The 14,220-nt window shown below is 40.6% G+C and overlaps 2 protein-coding genes across 3 annotated transcripts in view; both read left to right on the top strand.

Moving 5' to 3' along the window:
• The window catches only part of LOC109974909 (uncharacterized), a 2,663-nt gene extending 368 nt beyond the window's left edge, over positions 1-2,295 (top strand). Inside the window, exons 2-6 of one of the 2 annotated variants that reach the window (XM_020625367.1) lie at positions 312-466; positions 1,101-1,457; positions 1,555-1,676; positions 1,763-1,929; positions 2,052-2,295. In XM_020625367.1, the coding sequence (XP_020481023.1) occupies positions 391-466; positions 1,101-1,457; positions 1,555-1,676; positions 1,763-1,894 (687 nt within the window). In that variant the 5' untranslated portion in view covers positions 312-390 and the 3' untranslated portion in view covers positions 1,895-1,929; positions 2,052-2,295. Of the gene's footprint in view, positions 1-311; positions 467-1,100; positions 1,458-1,554; positions 1,677-1,762 lie in introns of both variants that reach the window. The other variant, XM_020625366.1, reaches the window with a different exon arrangement.
• A 309-nt stretch (positions 2,296-2,604) lies between these two features.
• fdxr (ferredoxin reductase) lies at positions 2,605-13,660 on the top strand. The gene is made up of 12 exons (XM_020625368.1): positions 2,605-3,026; positions 3,388-3,491; positions 5,267-5,362; positions 7,602-7,724; positions 7,794-7,940; positions 8,108-8,209; positions 8,500-8,607; positions 10,166-10,250; positions 11,386-11,585; positions 11,700-11,871; positions 12,008-12,181; positions 12,979-13,660. The coding sequence occupies exons 1-12, from the start codon at positions 2,945-2,947 to the stop codon at positions 13,107-13,109; spliced, it is 1,524 nt and encodes a 507-aa protein (XP_020481024.1). The 5' UTR covers positions 2,605-2,944; the 3' UTR covers positions 13,110-13,660.
• The last annotated feature ends 560 nt before the right edge of the window (positions 13,661-14,220 follow it).

Raw genomic sequence — 14,220 nt, 5'->3', positions numbered from 1 at the left:
ATCTATATGTATGTTGCATTTATATTTTTTTTATGTGAATTAATACAAGGTTTTTTGTGCTACCCAGTTGATTATACAGTAAAACAAACAAAGTAGGACTCAAAAGTAAATGTGATCAACTTGTGCCAATGATGATGCTGGTTAACCGCATGAAACGGTTACTTTACAGTATGTGTGATGGAACTTCAAATAAAGTTTGTCAGTAACATATGCCTCCACATCTTTGAATGCAGTGATGTATCCACACCCACATACAGCTGATAAACAGTAACAAGTCTCATTTCCTCTGTACACCACACTTCATGTGACAGTCACCCTGTCAGTCAGTCATCCTGCCGCTGTGTCTTCAGCTGAGTCTGTAGTAGCCGCTCTTGCAGCCCAGCTGGCAGGATGAAAGCCCACTGGTGGACCTGTGTGCTGGGCTTACTCTGCATGCCTGCTGAGGTCATTCTCAACATCCAGACAGGTGAGTCTGTGTGAGAAAGAGGGAGAGAAAATTGATATGTTTTGGTATTAAGTCATTTTGGAAAAAATAATTAGTCTTCAAGGATGAGTCTCAGCTATCTTTTCCTGTTTGTTTGCAGCCTCATCCTGTTTTTGTCTTCTGAGCAGTGTCTTTAAAGGCGGTAGTGGAAAAACTACTTTGATTCTTTACTTAAGTAGTTTACTTTTACTTAGGTAAAAGTGCCAATAACTGCAAGTATAAAAGTCCTTCATTCATGAATTAAAAGCCATTTTAATCAAAATGTACTTAAACCATTAAAGGTTACAGTGTTTGCTCTGCAGCTAAATATGGTGGATAATATTAGCATTTTACTGTTCTAGCTCATCAAGGAGAAGCTAGTTTAACTACTTTATATGCAATTAGGGACAATAGTTGGTCCAGTAGTTCTCAGTCTAGGGGTTGGGCTCCCTTCAGTGAAATCACAGTATAAATCTGAGGGGGTTGTTGGTTGCTAATGGAGCAGAAAAGAAGAAGAAACATAATATATAACTTTTTTGAAGTGTGACAATGGACCCCAGCTGTCAGATAACTATACCTGCATATGCAATGTGTCATGTCCCACTGAAATATAGTAGCAATGTATCTCTCCCTGCAGTTCAACAAAATCCATTGTCCGTCTCATATAAGACAGTCAACTCATCTGCTGAGATCGTATGCTCCACTTCACTGCCTGACCAGATGGGCCTATACCTGCACAGGAATTTCCATGGCCAAAGGGATACTGTGTTCCTCTCCTTGAAAGATGGACTAGTTACAAAGAATACTACAGCTGCAGAATTTGCAGGCCGAATCCACATAAATCCAGACCAGCAGGTCAAAGAGGGCCATAGGTTCACCTTCCAACTATCTCTGCTGGAGGTGGATGACACAGACTTGTATTACTGTGAGTGGAGTAACTACCAGTCACAGATGGCAACCCTGCTCACCAATGCCACCATTATCATTGTCAAAGGTGAAGAGAACAGTCATCTGAACTGAAACACAGACACTGTTCACTGATATCAACAATAGCAATAACCTTTTGCCCTTTCTGATGTTTTTCCTCACAGAGAAGGATCCCCAGGAACAATGCGGGGACCACATTTTTGGCCCCATCTTGATTTTCTTCAGTGTGATGGTGTTCACTGTTGTACTGTTATTCTTCATTGTCATGCTTTTGGGATGCAAAAAAGTAAGTATGAAGCAGAACTGCTCTCATAAGCATGTAAAAACCACTGCTATTACATTAAATTTAATGTTTCCTTTGTGTTCCCACAGTTTAAAAAGAACTTCGTACCTGCCAGAACTGTAAGACCAACCAGATCTAACAGACCTCACCATCAGAGAGATCAATATCACCCATACTTAGTCACATCTGTGGATACATTGCACTTCCAGGGCACTCCGTGATGCTAAGATGAGACAATTCCTTGGAAAACTCTACAGTAAATTTACCACACAAAGGGTTTGCAATATTTCTAGTCAGCAGCTCAACCCATATAAGGTGTCTTTCTTCTTGTTCTGCTGATCATTTCCTTTAAAACACAAATCTGGGTTTTGTTTGCAGAAAAGTGATCATGCTACCACATCCTGGTGTGTGGGGTGTACAGGTGTGTTGCGTGTGAACGGCCTTGCTGAAGAAAAATGTTTTGTTAATTCTATGTGATGCAACATGTTTGCTTGACCTTTTGAGTTTTGCTGTGTGTTTGTAGCATGCTTTTCTGTGTCTCACTGAATATATTTTGAGCTTTTAAACTAATGTGTACCAGAGTTTTCTGCCTAACTTGATATGTACATTAAATCTTAAGTCTTCCCCACTCGTGCTGTTCCTTTGAAGAGTCTTAAAATACACATACCAGTTAATCTTAGACTGGAGGAAGAAAAGAAAATCCACCTCAATTCACATTTTATTTCTCAGTAGCTACAGTATATGCACCATTCAGGCTTAAATCTTAGGAAAGAGCACAATGTTCATTGTTGTCTGGACTAGGAGAATGCTTATTCAGTAACATAAGCGTGGTAAGACTCGTCAAAAAGCAGCAGTTTATTAATTTATATTAAAAACTATTGATGTAGGCTACACTGTTCTTGTGGAACTTATGCACTGAACTGTCAGTTTTCCAGGGACTGTGATGGATGTAACACAAAGCGCATCCTTAAACTGGACTGTTTACTATGCGATAGTGTTTAAAAATGTCTGTGCAATAAAAGAAACGCGGCTCAAACGTGTACATGTAGCTGCTGCTAGCACCAGCTAGCTAGCTGAAGACGCACCGCCTACCCAGTAAAGATGAACGACTTTCACCTTGGATTTTACTCTTAGTCCTTCTGACTGCCTAAAGCTCCGCGCGCAGGGGGGTAACATTACTTACAGTGTTATACTGGTTAGCAAATACCAGTTAAACCAAACAATATTTCTTAAGTTAGTGCCAGGCAGCTTGTCTGTAGTCAGGGGAAAAGATGAGCTACCACAAACTGCTGTTTTCCGAAATGAAACTGCGGACTTTAGGAAGAACTGGATGGATAAGTCGACTTTGTGACGGTGAGCCCTCTGAAACCGCGTGTAACCCTGGCTGTGGATCTGGTTAATGCTTAACACGTAATGGTAGATATTCTTAACCGAGGGAGACCGCGCCAAACCCGATAAAATTGGTTTCAGTCAACAATTCGGCATATACAGTTTTCCAGCTGGCGTCTAGCCATAAAATAAAATGTTGGACAGCTTCATGCTTTACTCTGGTGCAGTCTTTGACCAAGTCCTACTGGGCTGTAGTGTTATGGATACTAGGCTACTTCCGGCTGAACTGCTCGTGGCGTTGTCTACCTGTTGCCACATATCTTAATAAGGTTAAGCGATAACAAACAGGAGTAACTGTGTTTCTGTTCCTCTGCTGATTCTACAGGTGTAAGTAGGCGTGGAAAAGTGTGTTTTTCCTCTTGCAGCCCCAAGGTGTGTGTTGTGGGAAGCGGTCCAGCAGGCTTTTACACGGCGCAGCATTTGATCAAGGTACACCCTGTTTTGGTGAGGTTGAGAATACAACCATTAGGATTTGATGTTAGCGCTGTTGGCCTCACAGCAGGAAGGTTCCAGGTTCGAAATCCCAAGCTTTCTGTGTGGAGTTTGCATGTTGGCAACCTGTCCAGGGTGTACCCTGCCTCTTACCCAGTTTCATTTTGAGCAAATAAAGTGTTAGTAACCTTTGCATCATTGTTCCAGTCCTTTTAGAGTCCTTTCACATAAATGTTCAGACATACTCTACTACATAATCCCCTATTCTTGTCACACCCTGACTGAGTGAACCAGGTGTACTCAAGCTCTGAGTTGGTGCCTTTCAATAGATGCTCATATACAGTGCAACCTGTCATCACGCACTATAAGTAGGACAGGGAAAAAAACTGCAGACCAAGGTGGTGTTTTTAAGTTAGTATTCGTTGAGCTCCTTATTTACATTTCTGAATTAGCTTATACAAATAAAATGAGAAAAACCAAGGATGGCACTTTGTTTTTACATTTCCATCACTGTCGCACCTTTGTATTATTTTGTAAACTTGCCGCTGCATCTTACGTACGTAAATGAAAACTCAGGAAGATGCTCGCTAAGCAACCATAATTAGCCACCATGATTTTCCATATCTCCCCTGTTATATTAGAAATGCAATTCTTTTTTCCAGATCTTTTACATTTTTTCAAATTGGATTTGTTTGTAATAGATCGTTTCTCTTTTGAAATAATTTTTTCTCCTCAGCAGAAGTTATTGAAAGACTGAGGCACCACAGAGATCATGGCACTCTGCTGGTGTTTTGACCTTCCTTCAAGGCCGCTTTTTGATTTAAGCCCTTTTACACAAAACAAAAAAAAGCTGGTAAACTGCCACTCCTGTTCATTTTACACAGTGGCCAAAATCCAGGTACTAGAGGCGTGATGCCTGTCATGATGCGTGATGGTCCGTGTACTTGGCAGCCAGTGACTTTAGGTTGTTATTTGATTTTGCTCGATACATGATGCTTATTAATAACAGTCGGGATTTACATTACATGCAGGTCTGTGTGCCTGAGGGCAGGGCTACACACACACAAATTTCACCTCACCTCAGAACAGACAGAAGGGTGAGTTTTGGCCGCATTCAAAAAACTTTCCCACAGGCTTGGGCAAAGGTGTGGCTTTGTTAATTCCTGCTTTAGAACGCAATGACACTGAAACAAAGCAAAAAAAAAAATTTTAATTCTCTGATTCACTTTGTTCTGTGATGCCTCTCTCTCTCATGAGGACCTCCAACCACCCCCCCACCCCCCATTCCGCCTCATTTCGTTTATACAGGAAGTGAGGTGAATTTGTCTCAGCAAAAATACTCACTCTCACTGCGGCACTTTGGAGGGTCAACATTGACCCACCACTGTACCTTTTGCACAACGGAGAGGCAGAAAGCTCCCACATTGAATGGGCAGTGTAAAAAGGGCCTGTGAGTGTTCAGCCATGCAGCTCCGTGAAACTACACTTACTAACTGCGGGTATCAGCATGCAAACATGCTCACGTTGAAGGACCGTGACCTTCTCAGGAGATGTTTTTACAGTCATTTGCTACAGCTATTATCTTTGTGAATGGTTGTTTATTATGTGGTGCCTGTATGTGTTGCTCAGATGGCATTGTGTTATTGTGTAATGTATTTGTCTGACGTCTGCCACAAGCACAAAAATAATTTCTGAAAGGAAAATAAACTGAATGTGAACTGAGCTGAAAGGAGCCACTCTCTGATTTTGTTTTCCCTTTATCGTGGTCCCAGGCCCGTAAAGATGTTGAGGTGGACATTTACGAGCAGCTGCCCGTCCCCTTTGGCCTGGTCAGGTTCGGAGTGGCCCCTGATCATCCGGAAGTTAAGGTCTGTACTCCTAATGAGATATGCTTAATAACAGATAAAGCTAATTCGATCAAGCTCTGCTGCTTTTGGGAAAGAAAACAAGGGTGTTTCAATGATGCAGACATAATTAGTTTGACCCTCTCTAAACAAATATAATTGAATTGATCATAACCTCTGATGATTTATACTCGCTTTTAAGACTGACATGTCTTTAGGACTTCACAATAATCCGATTTAATCTTGCTTTATGACCCTTTAGTTAAAAATAAGATGTATCAAAGACCTGTTTGTGTGTTGATTAAATTAATAGGCATATTTGAGCAAGCCCCAACTCAGTCTGTATTGCAGATAAACCTGTTTAGTGATGTCCTTGCAGCAGTGTGTGAAGACTGTTATGAAAACTAAGTCCTGCCTAGTCTGTTGTAAAAACTCCCTGGCACAGGTGATGGGAAAATGCAGATCAATTACTGTTGTAAACCTGAAATGGAAAGTAAAGTGCCATGATAATAATATTGCTTCAAGTAAAACAGTGATGTATGGAAACATTTTGGAATAAATGACACAGTGTCTGGTATCACTTGATGTTACATGTTGGGGTGTGATGCGGTTATAGTTTTGAAAAGCAGCATCTTGAAAGTATGTACCAGCTCTGAAAGTTCCGTAATAACAAGTTTCACAGGCAGTGAAGTGAAAATGAGAATCTAAACACGCAGGCTTCCACGTAGAGAAAGTGACTGTGTGCATCCCACTGTGGAACTACAGTAGTTCAGCAATATTTTCACATCTGTCAGAGGCACTGGTTGCATATGATACACTTTAGCAAGCTTTAGATAACAGACTGTACTGCAGATGGAGTGTACCAGTTATGACTGTCTGCCTAGGACAACAGCGGAAGTAGCATGCTATTGTATATAGCACCACAAGTTTATCACAAGTGTACGCTTCAACTCAACAATGAACTGATTAGATTTTGGTGGTCAAAGGTCAAAGGTCACTGTGTATTTGTCCCATTCTTGTGAACCTGATATGTCAGGAACGCCTTGAGGGAATTCTTCAAATTTGGCACAAGTGTCTACTTTGACCAAATGATGAACTGATTAGATTTTGGTGGTCAAAGCTCAGTGACCTCACTTCTGATTTATACCCATGAAATTTGACTGGTTGGTGGAGGCATACGACCCCGAAGCAGTAATTCTATTTTTTTCCTCCTTCTGACTCTACTGACACTACTTCTACAAAGGTAGCTTTGTTAAATAATCAGTCTCTTAGTAGCAAGTCATTTTTAGTCAGTGCTCTTACTACTATTAATAACCTTGATTTTATTCTTTTATCTGAAACTTGGTTGCACAGTGGTAAAAGTGCCCCAGTTCTCACTGAGTCAGCCCCTCAAAAAGTTTATGAATGTTTCTGGGTGCAGCAGAAGTGGGGGAGGCATTGCTGTTGTATTTAAAGATTCATTCCAGTGCAAACAGTTACTATCCAGTGAGTTTGACTCCTTTCATTATCTTTGTTTTGGCACAGCAAAGGTCCTGCTGTTAATAATTTACAGGCCTCCAAGATCATCTACAGATTTCACAGAAAACTTCACTGAGCTGCTTTCTGTTATCTCAGCAGATGTCAAGTACATTGTCATAACTGGTGACTTTAACATTCATATTGATAATCCAAATGACAAACTTAAAAAGAATTCTGTGGTGTGTTTGAAACATTTGATTTGCTGCAACATGTGAAAGGACCCACACCCGCTCAAGGGCACAAACCAAGGGCATTGATATCTCAAGCACTTTTGTCAAGGATGTCGGCCGCTCTGACCATTTCTGTGTTTTCTTTGATATGTTGGTTTTATCTGGTACCCAAAACACATCGGTTGCTGTTTAAAAAACAGGCATTTAAATGATACCATTTCTGTCATTATGGAACCTACAGTATGTACCAGTAAGCCTTACATCACTTGGTCATTTTCGCTGTAAAACATCTTTGGCGAGCAAAAAGCACCATCGAGAAACAGGCTGGCTGTCACGAGTCAAGCGCAAATGGAGGAAAAGCGATCTTCAGATTCATTCAGGTCATTAGATTTAGAGAAAGACTTCGCATTTACAACTGTGACAGAAATAAGGGTAGACAAGCATTTCTGTGCATCATTTCATATAGCTGGTGAATATCACTGAAAATAATAGCCGAATCAAGCTTACTGGAGTTTTCTCAGCACTGCAGGAGCTGTCAGACTATTTTAACACTTCTGATCTTTTCATCTCCTCAGAATGTCATCAACACATTCACGCAGACAGCCAGACATTCACGCTGCAGTTTTTACGGTAATGTGAATGTGGGGAAGGACGTGAGCGTTGAGGAGCTGCAGCAAGCCTACCACGCAGTCGTACTGGTAACAACGCAAACAATATGCTGTGTGCACCATAAATTGGCTTGGCATTAAAGAAAAGTGTCTAAGAAGTGCTTTTCAAAATTTTTTTTATATATGTGTGTGTGTGTGTGTGTGTATGTAATCAGGGGCATGGGAGTGCCAGGAGAAGACTTGGCTGGTGTGTACTCTGCCAAAGACTTTGTCGGCTGGTACAATGGGCTTCCCAGCTGTCAGGAGGTACGGCTTAACACTCACCAAGCGAATGTTTCCCGTAAATGAAATGGATGTAGCATTGCCTTTAAAAGGCTATCGCATCAGTCAGCGTGGTATTTGTATTTCCTGTACTATTCCTTTATCATCAAATCTCAGTTTCTCTCTTCTTGCGTCTTTATTTTTCTGTTCAGCTGAGTCCAGACCTGAGCTGTGAAACGGCAGTCATTCTGGGACAAGGCAATGTGGCCCTGGATGTAGCAAGAGTCCTGCTATCTCCCATTGACATTTTAAAGGTGACAAGCACACAGCCTTGGTTAAGATAAGTACACAGTAATAATTTTTTATATATTTCACATAAACAAATGCCAATAGCACTCGATACAACCCTCAAAGTAAGTTGGAAAATCAGGTGTCAGGTGCCGCCTAGGTTTACAATAAATCATGAAGACGTGTGTGCCTTGCATGTTTAACTACTAGACGCACCTTTTAAGCACTATAGTGTTATTAAACAGTAGGCATTGTTTTGTTTGGAATGAAGTCAGAGAGTTTTCCATTGACAGGCCTGTAATTTGTTTTCCTACAGAAGACTGACATCACCCATCCAGCCCTGGAGGCCCTGGCAGAGAGCCAGGTCCGCAGGGTCCTGATTGTTGGCAGGAGAGGACCCATGCAGGTTGCTTGCACAATCAAGGTGCGTGTCAGAGGAGAACATTTGTTTGAGAGAAGAACAAAATTGATTACCAATACTGACCACCACACTGCTTTAACGACACTAACCCACCTATTTTGTAAACCAAGTGAAAATGTGACACGCAAATGACTGTGTGACAAGAGTATGCAAATCTGTTCAAGAAACCTCGGGTAAAAAAAAAAACTGAAAGTAACATTTTCTTTTTGTTCTCGCTTAATAAAACAACCACCAAACTCACCAAGCCAGTCTGAGGCCTTGATCAGATCTTGCAACACACCATTGGTAAAAGCCTGATGGGGCAAAAAATACAAGCAGCCAGTTAGATATTTGGAAATGAAAAGAGGAAGATTGGTAAATATCTTCCAAACTGTCTGTTATAAATGCCCACAGCTTACTTTGACCTGCTGTACTTGCTGTAGCTGGGCATACAATTTTCCGGTGCAATATAGCAATTGCTACTGACAGTGGTTCCCCAGCCTGTTTTGCCTCTAAAACCCTGGCAGTCCTGTTGGATGAGGTAGTACTTATTAGTCCACCTGTTGTGTGTCAGTTGTGTTAATTTCAATTGATTTTAAAGTGGATGTTAAGTACCATACCACAATGAAAACCTTTACTGTCTGTTAAAGGCTTAGAGATTATAGTACAAGCTTTTAATAATTTTCATATGTTTTTATGTCTTGTTTTTGATCTTGTCTGTTTTGATCTGGTTATAATTATCTGTTCATTTCTTCTATTTGTAAAGCACCTTATTCAACATTTGTCATTTTTAAATGTAGTATAATTTAAAACTGACTTGACTTTAGGTTTGTTTTTGTTTTGTTTTTCAAGTTTGCATTGTTACTACTTTTACAAGGAGGGGCAGAAGCTCATTTGTTACTTTTAACTAGCTATTTAACAAGTTAAACATGGCTGATTAAATCTGTATCACCAATGTGTATGGATTACCTTTTTCAAATTATAATTCATGGCTTTTAGCTAATTATTCCTGCAGTTTACTTGTACTTATTATTTTGAGCTAATGATTTCAACTCCTTATCCATTACTTTTGGTATTTTCTTCATAAACAAATTTGTGAATATACTGTGCACTACTCAAAACAAACTAAGGGAACATTAAATCACACATTGGATCTTGATGATTGAATTATTCAAGTTCAGTGGAAGCCAAAGTCATCAGCCCATGTTCATGATCACACTGAAAATCAAAGTGAAAAGTTGAAATGACAGGCTCATCCAGGTTCCATGAACTTCATCACAGCAACTCATAATGTGAGTCAGAAGTGTGTGTGGCCCCTCTGTGCCTGTGTGCACTCCCGTCACCATCCGGACATGCTCCTGATGAGGCGGTGGATGGTATCCTGGGGGATCTCTGTGAGCTCCTGCACAGTCTGTGGTGGTACTTGGTGGCGTCAGATGCACCGATACATAATGTCTCATAGGTTCTCAATTGGATTTAGGTCAGGGGAATGTGAGGGCCAGTCAATGGCATCAGTGCCTTCATCATCCAGGATCATTTTAAATTTGCTGTTTAATCACAGTTGTGTTCTCCTTGTGTACAGGAGCTTAGAGAAATGGTGAACCTGCCCGACACGAGGCCCGAGATGGTAGTGGCTGATTTTCAGGGTGTCATAGATGCTCTTAAAGGTACAAGATGAAATTTTATGGTAATACTCTGTTTGTTTAGATGCTGCCTGCACTGTACTTTATTTATTTAGGTGTTTCAGCTTTTGACTGACACCTTTTGAAACTATCTTTTTATTTGATGGCATACAGTATAGACGCATACAGTATAGAGTATTGTATATGCAATACAATAAAATAAGTCAAAGTTTGTTTTTTTGTTTGGTTTTTTTTTTGGAGAAGAATGTGTGTTGCAAATATGATCTCACAAGAAGTAAGTCTTCAAGTAATGCAGAGACTGTTGAAAGTGTCACAAGGAAGGAAGACATGTATGCTGTGGTTAACATCCGGAATGTGCCTTTTTGAGACCTATGTCTCATATATACTGAGGTGAATGGAAACTATTCAAGACAGCTGGTGCTAGAGTTTGTGTAGTTCAAAACACTTCTGCAGCTTAAGAAAAGATTCATGCTCTGAATTATGCAACACTAGTCACCGTCCTCTCCTTGCTAGTAGAATGACACTGATGGATGGCACTGGGCATGCTCACACTAACAGAGATAACAGCCTCTTTAATTCTGTTAATGGCCAACTGTGAGAACCTTGATCTCTACCTCTCTCTCAAACATTCTAAGCACTGAAGGATGATCTTAGAAACTGGTTCTCTGCGATTGTCTTGTTTTTAGTGCTGCTAAATTTGGAATTGTCAGTGATGATATGGGCCGCACAGAAGTGATGACAGGCTTGTGGTTACAGCAGCACATCAAAATGCATGCAGTTACAGAAAATGTATGAAGATCAGTACTTATTGTTATAAATAAAACATGCAGGTTTCACAATTATGTGCTGATGCTTATGATATTTTTGGCGGAAATGTGGCTGTGTGTGCTTTTGATAACTGGTTTTTGGTATGTGAACACCTCTGCAAACATGCATGCACAGACATCCCTACAGTATATTATACACACATGGATGAAAATGTTTATCAGCACACATGTATACATACATACGTGCTATGTATATAGTCTATGGACAAAAATACACACACAGCCATACATTATATAGGTTGTAACTATTTTAAATACAAGAAAAAATATTTATAAAGTAAAGAAATGATCTCAACCCAGACAGATGTTACTAAATTTCTCTGTGGTGTCAGATTTGCCACGGCCCAGGAAGCGTCTGACACAGCTGTTGTTGAAGACAGCTCTCGAGATCCCAGGAGAGATGGAGCAGGAGAGACGGAATAAGGCTTCCCGTACTTGGGGCTTTCGATTCTTCCGGAGTCCCGTCAAAGTTCTGGCCGATCCTGACCACAACAGAACAGCTGGCATCCGACTGGCAGTCAACAGGCTGGAGGTAAGCAGGATTTGGATCTTAAAACTTAAGAGCCCCCCCCTCCCTCCCTTGTAGCTGTGTGCAGCTGCTTAGTATATTGGCCTGGTTAAAGCTGGGGGTACTGTGTGTGACCAGGGTTCAGGTGAGGGAGCATGCGCCATGCTCACTGAAGAAGTGGAGGATGTGAGCTGCGGTCTGGTCATTAGTAGTATTGGCTACAGGAGTGTCCCCATAGATCCATCAATACCATTTGACTCCCACAAAGCCATTGTCCCAAACACCATGGGCCGTGTTCAACAAGCAGCAGGTACAGCAATGTACACTGAATGTGTGTGAAGGTGTGTTTAACATTAGTCTTACATAAACAAGCAAGATGACTTAGCAGGCTAATCCTGTCTAAGGGTAACACTGAGAAAATGTAGTGAATGTTTTTCTCTTTCTAGGTTTATATTGTAGTGGCTGGCTGAAAACTGGCCCCACTGGGGTGATAGCCACCACTATGAATAACAGCTTTGACACTGCACGGTCCTTGATGGAAGACATGGACTCAGGAGTTTTACATATATCTTCTGCCAAGCCTGGTTCACAAACCATCAGAGCTCTGCTGGAAAAGAGAGGTACTGCAATGCCCATTTAGATGATTTACCACCTTCTGCTTGAGCCCTGACCTCAGAGTTTGCAGTATGTAATCTCAAGCCTGTGATAGTTCGAGATAAATTTTTATTCATATATTCCTGTATCAAACATATTAGTTTTTCAAAACAAGCTTTAAATAATTATATCAAAGGCAGCACCAATAATACTTCTGATTATAATGATTGACTTGGTCAAGAGAGGCACTCGAATGCCGACATGTCTCTCTGTTACACACACACACACACACACACACACACACACACACTCCATGCTCACATGCTTACAGTGGAAAAGAACATGTTACATGCCTGAGCCATATCAGACTCGTCCCGATTCACGTTTTTAAAAATACGCGATTTTGCTGTTGGGTCACCAACTCTTTTGCTGATTTATTCCGTTTGTGATTTTATTATAGCAAATGCCGTCACTTTGCGCAGTCTCTCCATGTACCACACACACGTCTTACACAGAAGCTTCCTAGAGGAAAGGGAAATATACTCATGATCATAGATAAAAAATATTGGGTCATAGCAATTTCCTGCTAATGATAAATAAAAAAAAGCTGCACAACAACTGCAGACTGTTTAATAACCGGTTTATGAGGCACTTCACATTGAAAAATTATAGAGATCAAATCCCCAATAACACTAAATCTATACCAGTCCTGTTTTTTTCCCCTTTGCATTTAGTTATATGCATGTTACAGATTTGTTCACAAGTTGATAATCTAAAAACGTCATTAAGCCACAGCCCAGTGCGGTTTACATTCTGTTTGTAGGAGTGAAACCAGTGACTTTCTCAAACTGGGAGAAGATCGACAGCGTGGAGGTTAAGAGGGGTGAAGCCACTGGAAAACCCAGAGAAAAACTACTGACCGTGGAGGAAATGTTGCAGGTGGCTCGAACATGACTGAAGGCACTGGACACAGCAACTGTTAAGCATAGAGAGCCAGTGGCTGATGGGACCCCAAAGACTGACCACAGTGGGCATCACAATAACGGCACTATGACTCCCTAAACATGGACTTTGTGCATGTTACACTTGAAAAGCTAGGAGTGAACTGTAGTGCTGTTAGTAACAATTATGTACTGAAAGGTCCTGTATATGTTTATAAATATCTTTTATAGAAACTAAAATGCAACTATATCCTTATTTCCTACTGCTGCAGTCTAAATCTTAATTTATTCATGTGTCAGCATATATTTGTTTAGATCCTCATTAAATTTGACTGCAACAAAACTATAGAATGATAACACTTCTGAAAAGCATCTCAATGATGGTACATTTTCATTCAGTGTAAAACCGTCTGCTCTCCTGTCAACATGTACACAATAAATCAACAGGTCACAGATGACAGGAAAACCTAGGGATGCACCGATACCAGTACCAAGCTCAGTATTGCACAGTCTTCTGTTATATTTCATCACAATCAGAAAGTAAACATTGAAATGAAAACTAAAGTCATTGCACTTTGTAATTTCTACAGTAGAAACATTGCATTACCAATAACTACTAGGGTATCTGAGGACTCAAATGTGAGCCCCCGTCCATTCTTGTGGTTTACTGGAATCTTAAATACTGTAAACCACACCAAGTTCTGCTTTATGACAAATATTTTCTCAATGTAGAGACAGTCATGAACTTGGAATAAATGACATATATCCTCAATGTTAAGCAACCTCTCGCATTGCTCCTCTGACCATCTCATACCTCATTACTGGACTGACAAATGCAGCAGAGTTTGATTGCTCTGGGATTATAAGAACATCTCTTGTCCCTTCAACTGCATTTACTGTGGTGTAATGAGATTACTCATGCTATACATTTTATAATGCTTAATTTCATCTTTCCCCTTTTCTCCTAGGCATTCCACACAGGTTCAGTCTCTCCACCCATAGCCTGTTGCACACAAAGGTCAACTGTCTGAGGCCAGCTGCTTTACCTGATTGGTGTTACCTTTTTTTTGGTCACTCTGCATTGCTGTGTGACCTCTTGAGCCAGATGCTAGTATTGTGATTAT

This window comes from Monopterus albus, unplaced genomic scaffold (assembly GCF_001952655.1).
Source record: "Monopterus albus unplaced genomic scaffold, M_albus_1.0 scaffold353.1, whole genome shotgun sequence".
Lineage (NCBI taxonomy): Eukaryota > Metazoa > Chordata > Actinopteri > Synbranchiformes > Synbranchidae > Monopterus > Monopterus albus.
Note: the sequence above shows the minus strand (reverse complement) of the source record. Positions and strands in the feature narration are given on the sequence as shown.